This window comes from Motacilla alba, chromosome 10 (assembly GCF_015832195.1).
Source record: "Motacilla alba alba isolate MOTALB_02 chromosome 10, Motacilla_alba_V1.0_pri, whole genome shotgun sequence".
In the NCBI taxonomy this organism is placed as follows: Eukaryota; Metazoa; Chordata; class Aves; order Passeriformes; family Motacillidae; genus Motacilla; species Motacilla alba.
The window spans coordinates 3747549-3761271 of NC_052025.1; the positions used below are offsets into that span (position 1 = coordinate 3747549).

General features: G+C 60.7%; 1 protein-coding gene across 2 annotated transcripts; it reads left to right on the top strand.

Moving 5' to 3' along the window:
• Positions 1 to 1047: 1047 nt before the first annotated feature.
• Positions 1048 to 12000, top strand: CSK (C-terminal Src kinase). 2 transcript variants are annotated; one of them, XM_038147397.1, is made up of 14 exons: positions 1073 to 1195; positions 5351 to 5412; positions 5626 to 5702; positions 5900 to 6013; positions 6461 to 6573; positions 7184 to 7403; positions 7694 to 7787; positions 7866 to 7931; positions 8069 to 8168; positions 8299 to 8389; positions 9191 to 9264; positions 9362 to 9557; positions 10870 to 10956; positions 11056 to 12000. In XM_038147397.1, the coding sequence occupies exons 3-14, from the start codon at positions 5688 to 5690 to the stop codon at positions 11236 to 11238; spliced, it is 1353 nt and encodes a 450-aa protein (XP_038003325.1). In that variant the 5' UTR covers positions 1073 to 1195; positions 5351 to 5412; positions 5626 to 5687; the 3' UTR covers positions 11239 to 12000. The 2 variants fall into 2 exon arrangements, with proteins under 2 accessions (XP_038003324.1, XP_038003325.1); XM_038147396.1 differs by lacking the exon at positions 5351 to 5412 and having other exon boundaries at positions 1048 to 1195.
• Positions 12001 to 13723: the final 1723 nt, after the last annotated feature.

The following is a 13723-nucleotide window of genomic DNA, read 5'->3' on the forward strand; positions in this document are numbered from 1 at the left end:
GCTCCCGCTCCCATTGCCGGTGCGGGAGCCGTTCCCATTGCCGGTGCAGGTCCCACTATCCGATGCCGGTCCCGGTGCCTGTGGGGGTGCCAGTACCGGTGTGTGTCCCAGCGCGGGTCCCGTTCCCGGTGCGTGTCCCGTCCGCGGTGCGGGTCCTGCTGTCCCCGCTGTTCCCGCCGTTCCCGCTGTCGGTCCTGCTGTCTCGCTGTCGGTCCCTCTGTCCCCGCTGTCGGTCCCTCTGTCCCCGGTCCCTCTGTCCCCGCTGTGGGTCCCGCTGTTCCCGGTCCCTCTGTCCCCGCTGTCGGTCCCTCTGTCCCCGGTCCCTCTGTCCCCGATGATGGTCCCTCTGTCCCCGGTCCCTCTGTCCCCGGTGCCGTTCCCGCTGTCGGTCCCTCTGTCCCCGCTGTCGGTCCCTCTGTCCCCGCTGTCGTTACCGCTGTCGGTTCCGCTGTCCCCGCTGTCGGTCCCTCTGTCCCCGGTGCCGTTCCCGCTGTCGGTCCCTCTGTCCCCACTATCGGTCCCTCTGTCCCCGGTCCCTCTGTCCCCGCTGTCGGTCCCTCTGTCCCTGGTCCAGCTGTCCCCGCTGTCGGTCCCTCTGTCCCCGCTGTCGGTCCCTCTGTTCCTGGTCCAGCTGTCCCCGCTGTCGGTCCCGCTGTCCCCGCTGTCGGTCCCTCTGTCCCCGCTGTCGGTCCCTCTGTCCCCGGTCCCTCTGTCCCCGCTGTCGGTCCCTCTGTTCCTGGTCCAGCTGTCCCCGCTGTCGGTCCCGCTGTCCCCGCTGTCGGTCCCGCTGTCCCCGGTCCCTGTCCCCGCGCTGCCGGCGGTGGCCGCCAGGTGGCGCCGCGCTCCTCCCGGTGCCCCCGCCCCGCGGCCGGCGCGGCGCTGGCGGCGCATGCGCGCTGCGCGCGGGGCGCTCCGGTTCCGGGCGCCGCTCCCTCGGTCCCCCGGTCCCTCGGTCCCTCCCTCGCTCCGTCCCTCCGGCCCCGCCGCCCCGGGACCCCCGCGCCCCGCCCGCCCCGCGCCCCCCGCGCCCCCCGCGCCGCGCTGGGCCCCGCCGCGCTCCGGCGGCGGCGGCGGCTCCGGCTTCCCCCGCCCCTTCCGCCCCCCCGCGCCCCCCCGCCGGCCCAGCCGAGCCCGGAGGCCCCGGCGGCGCCGCATGGAGCAGCCGGCGGCGGGCTGAGCCCCGGCCCGGAGGGAGGTGAGTGACGGCGGCGCCGCGCGGGGGGAGCGAGCGGGGCGCGGACAATGGGGCGGGAGGGGCGCGGGTCCGGCCCCGCCTGACCCCCGGTGACCCCGGCACGGCCGCCGCCGCCCCGCCGCAGTCCCCGGGGACCCCGCGCCCCCCTTCCCGAGCCGCGGGGAGGCGGAGGGCGACCCCCGGCACGGCGAGGGGATGCTGCGGGGGTCCCGCCGCGCCCGAGCCCCGCCGGGGGTACCACCTCCCCCTGCCGCTGCATCCCCATCCCGTACAAAGGCCCGCGGGAGCTGCGGGGACATCCCGGCTGCTCGGAGGGGTTGGCGGCGCATTGTCGGGATGAATGTGTAAAAATGTGGGGCTTTTTTGGGCTTTTGTTGTTGTTTTTTGGGGTTTTTTGGGGGTTTTTTTTTCGGGCAACAAGGCGGCGGCGGGTTATTTATAGCCGCGGCTGTTGCTCGCTGGTTTAGCGAGAGCGAAAGGGGTTGTGCCATCGGGCGGAAAAAAAAAAAAAAAAGTCCCCCCTAAAAATCAAAAAGTCCAGAAAAAAAAAAAAAAGGGAAATCGGAGGTGTGAGGGCTGGGGAGCGGGAGGAGGAGGAGGATGGCAGCCTTCCTCCCGGGACAGGGGTTTGTTCCCACCGGACCCACGCAGGAGCACGGCCCCATCCTGGCGAGGCAGGGAGTGTCCGGAGAGCTCCCCGGAGGGATGCGGGAGGTTTTGGGAGCATCCCCGTCCTCCCTCGTGGGACTGATGGAGCCGTGGGGTAACCCCTGCAAAGCCAGGGAGTTTTGGGGTGCCTCTTTGCCCTTTGTACCGCTGCCTGCCCCCAGCTTTTCGGTTCTGGGTGGGCGTTTGCCAAAAAAACCCTTCCGTGCCCCACTCCACATCCTGTCCCCGTGCCCAGGTGACAGCACCTGGGAAGGGGACACTGGGGTGATTCGTGGTGGGAAGTTTGTGGGGTGAAGGAGCACCAGGAAATCCTCTTTGCAATGCGGGGCCAGGAGGAGCTTCTCTCCAGGCCTCCACCTGGCCCCCAGGTGCCTCCAGCTCTCTGACCAGCAGCAGCATCCTCTCTTTCTCTTCTAAAACAATTTAAAACCCCCTGAAAAAGAAGTTCCTTCCCCCTTTTTTTTGCAGCAGGGCACCCGGCTGGGGCTGGTTTGGGGGAGCAGCTCCGGAACGCTGCGAGCTGGCGGGCGAGATGAAGGAGGAACATTTTTCTTTCGATTAGCGTAATCGTAGGTGTTCGTTGTAATAACAGCAGATAACATCTTTCAGAGGCAGGGAGGATGTTGTCTGCTTTGGGGTGGGTTTGGGATTTTTTTTTTTTTTTTTTGGTTGTTTTTTGAAGTTTAAAGGACTTCACTGGGAGGTGGATGCACGGAAGGGGGTGGGTGGTGCCCACACGTCTGTTCCCGTTGGGAATGAGGCTTCTGTGCCATCAACAACCAAACTTCATTTCAACAGAGTCATGCTGGTGCTGGGCAGGCGCTGCCCCCTCCCCTGCTTGGGTTTGAGACCGAGGTGCAGCATCTTTCAGCCAGCCCACCCTGTGGTGATGGTGCTCCCGTGGAGGTCCCAAACTCCTCTCCCAACCCGCCCGTGGGTCTGGCACGACTGGATTTCATTTTGATTAATGACAGGAACGCCGTCCCCAGCTCGTTTCCCAGTGCCCTTTGGATTCTCAGAGGTGTTGGCTGTACCTGCCCTGCCCGGCTCCTGGCTGCCAGGCTGGCCTTCCCACAGGGAAATGCGGGAGCAGGGCGGTGGGAGATGGGCCTGCGGGATGAGATCCATCCCGGGGCTCCTGCACGGGGGATGCTCCGCTGGGCGAACAAGGGAGCTGCGTTTTGGTTCCCCTGAGCACATCCTGAGCCCCAGTTTGGGAGTGGGGAGCTTGCAGAAGGAACAAACCCTGGCCTGGCAGGGCCGGGAGCAGCCAAACCCAGCGCTGGGCTCTGCCCCGTCGGCCAGGCTGCTCCCTGGCTCATTTTTTTAATGATTATTAATTTCTTTCATGTGCTGCCGCACATCCTCCTGGAGGAGAGCAGGGGCGATGCCCGTGTTTTCCCGGCAGGCACAGGATGCTGCTTTCAAGCTGTGGATCCCCTCGGGCAGCATCTCCACGTCCTTCTCCCAGCCCAGCATCCCAAGGGATGTGCGGGGCGGGTGGAAGCGGGCGCGGGGCCGGGGCTGGCCCGGGTGACGCGGGCAGGAACCGCTGGCTGTCACACCAGGCCTTCGGGGGGCTGCTTTGGCAGCTGCCCCGTGTGGTTTCCTCCTCCTCTTCCTCGGAAAGTCTCAGCTTTGAGGCAGAAATTAGGTAACGATTAAACAGAAAATGAAGCTCAGAGGAGGAAGGCCTGCGTTCAGCCCCTGGTGTTGGAACCACCTCCCTCTTTAAAACTGAAAGGCAGATTTATTGTGTGTAATTATAACAATGCCACAGTCCTGTGCCATGAATATCCACGGTCCGGGAAGATAAAAAAGCCTGGGCTGGCTGCAGCGTGTTCTTGGTGGGGTTTGCTCAGGCAGTTTCCTCTTTAGCGGGGAAAAAAAAAATTCTCTTTATGAAGGCAGGCTATGAATTTTGTATCCTCGATGCACTTATCAAATATAAATGCTGGTGACATCCGTGAGCTGAAAGCCCAAACAAGCGGCCTTCGGGACCGGGGGGATTCAGCTCCTGCACGGGCTGGGAAACCTGGGGTGAACCTTTGGGCATCCCTTGCACCGGTTCCAGGCTTTTCCAGCTGGTCACACCTCGGGTGAAACGTCCATGCTGCTGATTTTGGGCTGTTTGGAAGTCGGGCCTGGCCGGTGGGAAGCGCTGACTCAGGGCTTTGGGCTGGAGCTCTCCTTGAGCAACAGCCTGTGCTCGGTGTCCCCGCGGGACGGGACGCTGGATGGGGAAGAGGGCTGAGAGCCCCAGCCATGGGAAATCCCCGCCTTAAACCTCCCTCCAGGCTTCAGCTAAATCCCTCCGCGGCCTAGAGAGCGGAGCTTATTCCCTGGTTTTTGGGTGCTGCGTTTCAGACCTGTAGGATCCAGAGCCCTGGCTGAAATCTTCGTTCCCTGCTAGGTGTAAATCCAAAACCTAAGCAAAAATCCACTTGGAACGGCAGGGGGTTGGAGCTGGGAGTGTTCTGGGGAGCTGCACTCCCAGCTGTGGATCCGCTGTGGATCTCAGCTGGTGCTCCCCAGCCCAGAATTGCTGGGCTCTGCCCTGCCCTGGATCCTGGCACTCCTGGCAGCATCCCCAGAGTGCCACCAGGCTGGCTTTGGGTGCCATCTCCAGCTTTCCCGGAGCTGGCTGGCCAAGAAACCCACCCAACCCTGTGGTGATGGAAACCCCTCAGGTCCCCGAACTCAGGTTTTGGGGTGAACACCCCAGCCTCTATTTCTGCCAAAAGCAGAGCGCCGTGTCCCCGCGCTGGGGGACGGTGACGAAGGTGCTGGGTGGCAGCGTGACGCCTTTTCCGGAAGGCTGCGGGCACGTGGTGGAAACAGGGCCACGTTCTCACCGCGCTCTTCCTCCCGCAGCTCTGTCCCTTATCTCCTTCCTCCTCCCGGCCTCGGCCTTGCCCCTCGTTTCACTTCCTCCTTCCCAAAATACTCCCAGCCCTGACTGACACCGCGGCAGGGCTGCCGGTGCTGACCCCAGTGGAGGGGATGAATTCATCGGTATTTGGGTGGGTTTTTGGGGGCTGCTCTGCCTGTGTCCCCCGCTCTGTGCCCGGCACGACCCCGGTGCCCCAGCCCAAGAAAGCCTGGTTTGATTGTGGGGCCGGTGACTTCATCCCGTGCCGGGGGCTGGGGCGGCGGGAATAAAGCCGGGTTTGTTCCCCTCCCTCCCACACACCCGTCCCAGAGCACAGCACCCCCGGGCAGCACATCCCCCTGGGCTTCAGGAGCTGCACGTTCCAGAGTCCCAGTGGTTTTCGTGCTGCGGGGAGCAGTTTTGGTTTATTTCTTTTGGATGCCGGGCCTGGGAAGCTGTCAGGGTCGGATGTTTCCGCGTGTGGGTCACCAGGGAGAGCAGGGCTCTGGCTGTGTAGCCTGGGAGAGGAGTGGGATGGACGTTCTGGAGGTCATCTCTGTTCTCTTCCCTTCTCTGGGCATCTCCACGCCGTGCTGGACTTTTCTCTGGTGCAGATGCTGCACTCAAAAACTCCGTTCTTAAGAAGCTGGATCCGTGTAAATGCCTCCTAATCCGGGTGAGCAGCTGCTCCCACCCCGACTGCAGGGGCTGAGCAGGCCCGGAGCTCCCACTTCCACCTCAGTTTGGGCATATTTTGGATGCAGGACCTGTTCTTGGAGGGAGGAGAGATGCTCACCTGGCCTGAGAGCATCCTTTGGGGGGTGCTGCATCCTCCTCTCACCTCGTTCCCGCCGTGCCCCGCTCTCAGCCGTCCTCTCCCCCCACGCAGGTCTCATGGTACCAAGTGACGTGTCCCCCCTGTGAGAGTCGCTCCCCCAACCTCCTGAGAAGATGTCAGGGATGCAGGTAAGCTCTGGCTGAGGAGAGGTGGGCACGGAGCCATCCGGAGGTGGCCGCAGCGCTCGGGAGGGACACGGGGACACTTGGTTTAAATAGCCCCCTTTGGGTTCCCATCGGCCAGGGGGGGTCCCCGAGGGTCAGGGGGTGCCAGGGGTGGTGGCACGCTCAGGCAGGGCTCTGATGGCACTCCCTGCCCCTGCCAGGCCGTGTGGCCGTCCGGTACAGAGTGTATCGCCAAGTACAACTTCCACGGTACCGCCGAGCAGGACCTGCCCTTCAGCAAAGGAGACGTCCTCACCATCGTCGCTGTCACCAAGGTAAGCTGTCCCCTTTCCGCGTCCCTGCACCCCGTGACACGTGCCGGTGGCAGCCCCTGGTCCTGCCGGTCCCGCTGGGCGTGAATCGGGCCGGGAGCTCGGGTAATTAACTCATGGCCTCGTTAGTTAAGGTTTCTCCAAAAGGCGAGCGCCTCCCGGGAGGTGGAGGAGGGATGGGAGAGGCAGCGGTGCCGGGCTCCTCTCCGGAGAAGGAAAAGAGGGGCTCTGGGTTTGGGGGGCTCTGGGACGGGTGGGGAGGGGGATCACAGTGAGCGCTGTGGGGCCAGCAGCACTGGGGTTTGGTGGTCCCAGCACCCGATGCCCTGCTCATCCCGTCCTTCCCGCAGCCAGCAAGGGGCTACGGGGGTGCTCGGGGAACCCCCAGAGGGCTCCTCGGGTGGGATGCAGGGGCCGTGGGCTCGTTGTGACATCCTGCTGTCCCCACAGGATCCCAACTGGTACAAGGCGAAGAACAAGGTGGGCAGGGAGGGCATCATTCCTGCTAACTACGTCCAGAAGCGGGAAGGGGTCAAAGCTGGCATCAAGCTCAGCCTCATGCCGTGAGTATCCAGCCAGGGCTCTGGGCAGGCAGCTTGGGCTGGAGCATCCCTGTGGCCGGAGCTGTGTCCCAGCAGAAGGGACATTCCTCACAGGGCACGAGGGGCAGCAGCGTGGATTTGGGATTGGGATTTGCTGCCGGGGAGAGCTCTGAGTGTTTTGGGAGCTGCCTGCGTGGCTGGGAAGGTGATTTGATGGTTGGGTGACATTTTAAATTGGTTTTTTTTTTTACCCAAGGCTGGGGTTAGGATTAGGCTAACCTAGGGTTAGGTAAAGGCTGCTGGGAGGAAGAGGGAAGGTTGGAGTGGGCTCTGTACAGGAGGGATGGGAGATGGATGGGTTTGATGCTCCCAGCTGCCAGTGGCTCCCGGGCCGGAGGAGGAACCTCCCGGGAGCGTGCAGAGGGGCAGAACCCAGCTGGGGCCGGGAGGAGAGGAGCAGGATGCTGTGGAAGGAGCTGAGTCAGGGGGTGGGTGGGGACGGAGTGGAGCAGCGCAGACAGACCGTCCCCACGCGGGCGGGTCCAAAAGCCGCCGCTTTGGCCAGCAAACATCTGAACGCAGCCCCCAGGGGCACGGCAGGCCTCACCTGCCCTCCTCCATGGCCCTGCAGGTGGTTCCACGGGAAGATCACGCGGGAGCAGGCGGAGCGGCTGCTGTACCCCCCCGAGACGGGGCTGTTCCTGGTGCGGGAGAGCACCAACTACCCCGGGGACTACACGCTGTGCGTCAGCTGCGAGGGCAAGGTGGAGCACTACCGCATCATCTACTCCTCCAGCAAGCTCAGCATCGACGAGGAGGTCTACTTCGAGAACCTCATGCAGCTGGTGGAGGTGAGGTCTCTGCTGGCATCCCCTGTGGGGACACCACAGCTTCTGGGCTCTGGAGCCTGGGGGGCGGTGGGTGCTCCTTCTCCTCTGCTGCTGCCCTGGGATGGGGACGCTGGGGACAGAGGGAGGAGGAGGAGGAGGCGGGACAAGGACCCTCGGCGGCCGCCGGGCTTCACAGACATCTCTGTGGCCTCGTGCTGCCACCTGGTGGGACCCGAGAGCCCGGCGCCGCGGGGGTGTCACCCCCCCACCCCGAGCCGGGGTGTCACCCGCGCCGCGCCGCGTCCCCCCAGCATTACACCACGGACGCAGACGGGCTCTGCACCCGCCTCATCAAACCCAAGCTGATGGAGGGCACGGTGGCGGCGCAGGACGAGTTCTCCCGCAGTGAGTGGCCGTGTCCCCTCCCCTGCCCTGCCCCCGGGCACCCCCAGCACCCCCTGACTCCCCCTTCTCCCCGTGCAGGCGGCTGGGCCCTCAACATGAAGGACCTCAAGTTGCTACAGATCATTGGCAAAGGGGAATTCGGAGGTGAGCCCGCTGTCCCCGGCCCGTGGTGGCCCTGGATGGTGGGGGGGCTCCTCTGTAGCCCCCCCAGGGTGCTGTGGGGCCCCAGGAGGCTGGGATGCTTCCCAGTGCCTCCTGTGCCCGTCTCTCCTGGCCTGCAGACGTGATGCTGGGGGATTACCGGGGGAACAAAGTCGCCGTGAAGTGCATTAAAAACGACGCCACAGCGCAGGCCTTCCTGGCGGAGGCGTCCGTCATGACGTGAGTGTCACCCTCACTGGGGGGACGGCGTGAGGGAGGGGGCTCCTCTGTCCCTGTCAGCAGCGGTGGGTGGTCCCTGATAGCCCTCTTGTCCCCAAACCCCTGCCCTGAGCCCTCGTGTGGCCCACAGGCAGCTCCGACACAGCAACCTGGTGCAGCTGCTGGGGGTGATTGTGGAGGAGAAGAGTGGCCTTTACATCGTCACCGAGTACATGGCCAAGGTGAGACCCCTCCCACCCGGCCACCTGCCCTCCCCCTCTGTCCCCTTGTCCTCCCCACGCTCCTGGGGCTTCACCCTGGCACGGCTGGGTCATGCCAGCTTGGGCTGCATCTCGCTGGGGCCACAGCGGTGGCTGCAGGTGGCGTGTCCCGTGTCCCATCGTTGGCTCCCAGGGTGGGTTGGCATCCCCAGATCTGCCCCTTGAGGGAGGGACATCATCCTTGTGTCCTGCCCCTCGTTTGAAGGGACATCTCCCCTGGGTCCTGCCCCATGAGGGAGGGACATCTCCCCTGGTCCTGCTCCATCCTAAAGGGACATATCCATGGGTCCTGCTCCATCCTAAAGGGACATATCCCTGGGTCCTGCTCCATCCTAAGGGGACATCTCCCCTGGTCCTGCCCCATCCTAAAGGGACATATCCCTGGGTCCTGCTCCATCCTAAAGGGACATCTCCCCTGGTCCTGCCCCATCCTAAAGGGACATATCCCTGGGTCCTGCTCCATCCTAAAGGGACATATCCCTGGGTCCTGCTCCATCCTAAAGGGACATATCCCTGGGTCCTACCCCATCCTAAGGGACATCTCCCCTGGTCCTGCACCATCCTAAAGGGACATATCCCTGGGTCCTGCTCCATCCTAAAGGGACATATCCCTGGGTCCTGCCCCATCCTAAAGGGACATCTCCCCTGGTCCTGCCCCGCAAGGGAGGGGTGTCATCCCCTGGTCCTGCCCCGCAAGGGAGTGGGCAGCAGGTGGGCCGCTGGCCCTGCTGACCCCCTCTCTCTGTCCATCCCTGCCTCCAGGGCAGCCTAGTAGACTACCTGCGGTCGCGCGGGCGGTCGGTGCTCGGGGCAGACTGTCTGCTCAAGTTCTCCTTGTAAGTACCAGGCAAGGCCGTGCCCACCACCCTGACCCGCCCCACCCGCCCTTTGGGGCCGCCCTGCCAACCCCCTTGTGCCACCCACCCCTCCCAGAGACGTCTGTGAAGCCATGGAGTACCTGGAAGCCAACAACTTCGTGCACCGGGACCTGGCGGCGAGGAACGTGCTGGTCTCGGAGGACAACATCGCCAAGGTCAGCGACTTCGGGCTCACCAAGGAAGCCTCCTCCACACAGGACACGGGCAAGCTGCCCGTCAAGTGGACAGCACCAGAAGCACTTAGAGAAAAGGTGGGTGAGCAGAGCAGAGGCGGGCCTCGGGTGTGGTGGAAGCTGCGGGAAGGGGGAACATTCCAGGCTGGCAGAGATGGTGCTTGAGTGCCCCTTGGCACTGTCTGACCCCCAGAGCAGCTGCCTTGAGGGTGGCGAAGATCCCTTGCCACCCTTGGGCCTGTGGTGTGTGCTGGGACAGCAGGCCAAGCCCTGTCTCCACAAATGGAAAACATTCCAGCAGGTAATTGGAAGGAAATAGTAAATGCAGATTGGATTTAAAAAGTGCAGTTGCACCATGAGGTCTGATTTTTAAATATGCTGTGAAAGGAGTAACATCTTTAGCTGAAGATCCATCTTTTTTATATAATTAACTTTGACACAATAGATCGTGTACACAGAGCCAAGGATCTCTAATTCCTGAGGCTCAGAAGATGCCTTGGGAAGGTGAGGAACCCACGGCTCCCATGCATCCACCAGAATCCAAAGATTGTTTGGGGATGATCCCATAAATGTGCCTGATACAGCTTTTTGAATATCGTTTGAGATTGGCCAGACATCTGCTGGCACACCAACCAAACAGGTGGAAAATGGTTTCTTGGGGGCCGTGTTGGACAAACACATGCTATCTAAACCTTGTGGTTTTCAGGGCAGTCAGGACAAGGGAAGAGATGGAGAAATGTTGACTCCATGTTTCAGAAGGCTGGTTTATTATAATTTGATATATATTATATTAAAAAAAACACACTAAAACGATACTGAAAGAACAGAGAAAAAAATGCATCAGAAGACGAGACAGAAATAAAAAGAAATGAATAACAAAAACTTGTGAGTGATCAGAGGGTCTGAGCCAGCTGCATCTTTGGTTGATTTTTACGTAGAAACACCTCACATGGACCAATCAAGGAAGCACCTGCTGCATTCCACACTAGCAGATGATAATTGTTTTTGTATTTATTATAATTGTGATAATAATTAATTTACATCTTGAAGCTGAGGCCTCAGCTTCTCAAGAGAGGAAAAATCTTAACAAAAGGATTTTCATGAAATACCATGACTACAAAACCCGAAGCATGAGCTAAAGTCACCCAAACGTTCGTTTTAGGTTGGCTAAGTGGCAAATCTGCATGGCTAAAAGCAAGCAAAGCAAAAAAGCATGAGCATAACTTTCGCTCCAGCTCCATATTTTTCTTCAACTATTGTCCAGCGAAAGAATTCTCCGACACTACTGATTGCCACACCCAAAATCCACAGTTTTCTGTGGAATTGTAGATCCCACTCCCCCACCTGAGCCTGCTCACAGGACTTCTCTCCCCTCCCTCCCTCCCTGCAGAAATTCTCCACCAAGTCGGACGTGTGGAGCTTCGGGATCCTCCTGTGGGAAATCTACTCCTTCGGGCGAGTGCCTTATCCGAGAATTGTGAGTGCCGAGCACCCCTGAGGGGCTGGATTTTGGGAGGGGGAGCTGAGCCCGGATTTTTGGGGAGAGCCCGTGGCTGACGTGCCGAATTGCCCGCAGCCCCTGAAGGACGTGGTGCCCCGCGTGGAGAAGGGCTATAAGATGGATGCTCCGGACGGGTGTCCGGCCGTCGTCTACGAGGTGATGAAGAAGTGCTGGACGCTGGACCCCGGCCACCGGCCGTCCTTCCACCAGCTCCGTGAACAGCTAGTGCATATCAAAGAGAAGGAGCTCTACCTGTGAGGGGGGCTCTGCCACCCCACGGCCGCAGGGGACCCACGCTGGGGGGGAACCCGGGGTGTGCTCAGCCCCCCTGCCCCACCACGGCGCCAGGAGGGAGCCCCGGGGGTGCGGTGCCTGCCCCCCTCCAACTCCCCCGGTTGCTTCCAAACTTCCAAATCTGTCAGTTGTTGTTTTTTATTTTCCAGGTTTTAGTTGGGTTTTTTTTTTTCATTTTTGTCTCCCACGCTCTTTTTTTTTTAATTTTTGTGGGGTTTTTTTGTTGTTTTCTCGGTTTTGGGGGGAGTGTTTATTGTTTTGGGTTTCTTTCAGGTTTTTTTTTTGTCGTTGTTTTTTTTTATTATTTCAAGCAAAGGCCCAGCTGAGCGTTGGGCGTTTTACTAAAGTACGAATCTTATTTTTTAATGTAATTAAAAGAAGAAAAAAAAAAAAAAGGAAAAAAAAAAAAAGAAAGAAGAAGGTTGTTCAAAGGAGAATAATAATAAATAAACCAATGAAACGGACACATGAAAAGGAAACCCCCAGCGACAGAAGTGATGGTTGACGGGGAGACGCTGGACTCGCCGCCCGGTCGGGAGAGCGCGGCCGTGTCCCCGCCAGACGCTTTTTTTTTGGGTTGTTTTGCTTTAAACTCGTTGCAATGTTTGCATGCTGTCTCCAGAGGCCTTTTTTTCCAGTCCTGTCCAGTGCTTTATTCTCATGTAATGCTACCGACTGTGAGATTAAAAACTGTAATAAAAAACCATTCCATACGGACGCGGCACACCCCGCCTCGGCCCCCCTCTGTTGCCAGCGGGTCTGGGGGTCCCCTGGCAGGGGAAAAACTGGGGCTGGACCCCCATCTCCTCCCCAAATCGGTGGGGATGAGCAGCCTGGGCAGCGCTCGGCTGCGTCCTGCCTGTGAGAGCCGGCAGGGATGAAGTGATGCCAAAGCTCCCCCTGAGACCAGGCTTTACTTTTCACTTGCTGATGCTCTGAGCAGGCAGGGCATGCAGTCTGGGGGTGATTCCTGAGCCTCGCTGCCTTCCCTGCGTGTCCCAGCTGTGCAGTGAGATCCCGATGTCCCGGGCCCCGTCCCCAGAGTTGTCCCCGTGGGATGCCTGGAGGGAGCCGGGTGGCGGTGGCGTCTGGCGGCTTTGGAATAGTTCCGCTCCTCCGCAGGGAATTATTCAGCGTTAAACGCCGCGCGGAGCAGCGGCTCTGCCGGCTGCCGCCTTGGCAAGCCCCGGCCGGGAGCTCTCCGCCTGCTTTGGGCCGGGATTCAGACCGAGATTCCTCTCGGAGAGGAGTTAAAGGGGGAAAAAAGGGAGTGGTGGGATGCGGGCGCAGCTCGGGATGTGGGATGGAGCGGGCAGAGGGGAGATGTGCTGCTGACTGCCTTCCCTGAGACCTTGGGGTGCCGGAGGGGATGGGATGGGGATGAGGGATGTGATGTAGCTCCCTGGGGTTTCCTCTCCCCTGGACTGACCCCCTCCTCTCGTCCACGTCCCCCCCGTTCCTGCCGGTGCTCCAGCAGGGCCCAGCCGGATAAGCAGCTTTACTTTTTGGGCTTATGAAGATTAAAGTCATTTACAGGCAAAGCCTGCAAGAAACGGCTTTGGGAATGGCGAGAAATACCCGGAACCTTCACGTGATGGGAGACAGCAGGGAGGGCTCTGCCCCTGTCCCCCACTGTGTCCCCTCCTGTCCCCTTGCCCTGGGCTGCTGCCAGCTGTCAAATAAGGGGAGAAAACACACCCCAAAATTATTGAGATCTTAGATTATTTTGCTTTTTGGTTTTCCTCCAAATGGCACCACACTTCCCATTTTTGAGGCTGTGCCTGGTCCCAGGGGTGGTGTTTGGTGCCTCAGCATCCTCCGGGGTGAAGTTGAAGGGTGCTGAGAGAACTGCTGGAAGAAATTGTGTTCTTCGCACAAATCAGGGAATTTAACCCTGATTTGCCCGGGTCCTGCCCCTCCCGCCACCACCGTGCCTCAGTTTCCCCCCACAGGAGAGGGTCGCTCCTGCCTCTGGGTCTCTCTCGCTCTAGGCCTGCAGCTGCTCATCCTGGATCCCTCCAAGGGATTCGTCCCAAGGGATTTTGGGGCTCTGTCCATCAGCAGCAGCGTGGGCAGAGGGGACAGGCTGAGTGACACCCCGGGGCTCTGAGTGCTGGCTCACATCATGTCCCCTTCCTCCTGCTCCTCCTCCTCCTCCCTCGGGCAGTGAGACGGGCACTGGGCCCAGCTGTGCCAGCTCCCATCCTGCCTCAAATTCCCGGCGTGAATCATCGGCGTGCCAGGCGTTATTCCCATGGCACACACACCTCTCCCCGCCGTGCCAGGAGGGAACACGGCGCAGGGCACAGGAACACGGCGTTTAAAAAAGCTCTGGAAAATCCAGCTGGAAAATCTCTCCGCACCACTCAGCGGGATCCCAGCTCGGGCTGGAGCTTGGGGTCCCAGCTGGATCAGGACAGGGCTGGGGAGAGCTGGGGTTTGTTTGGGG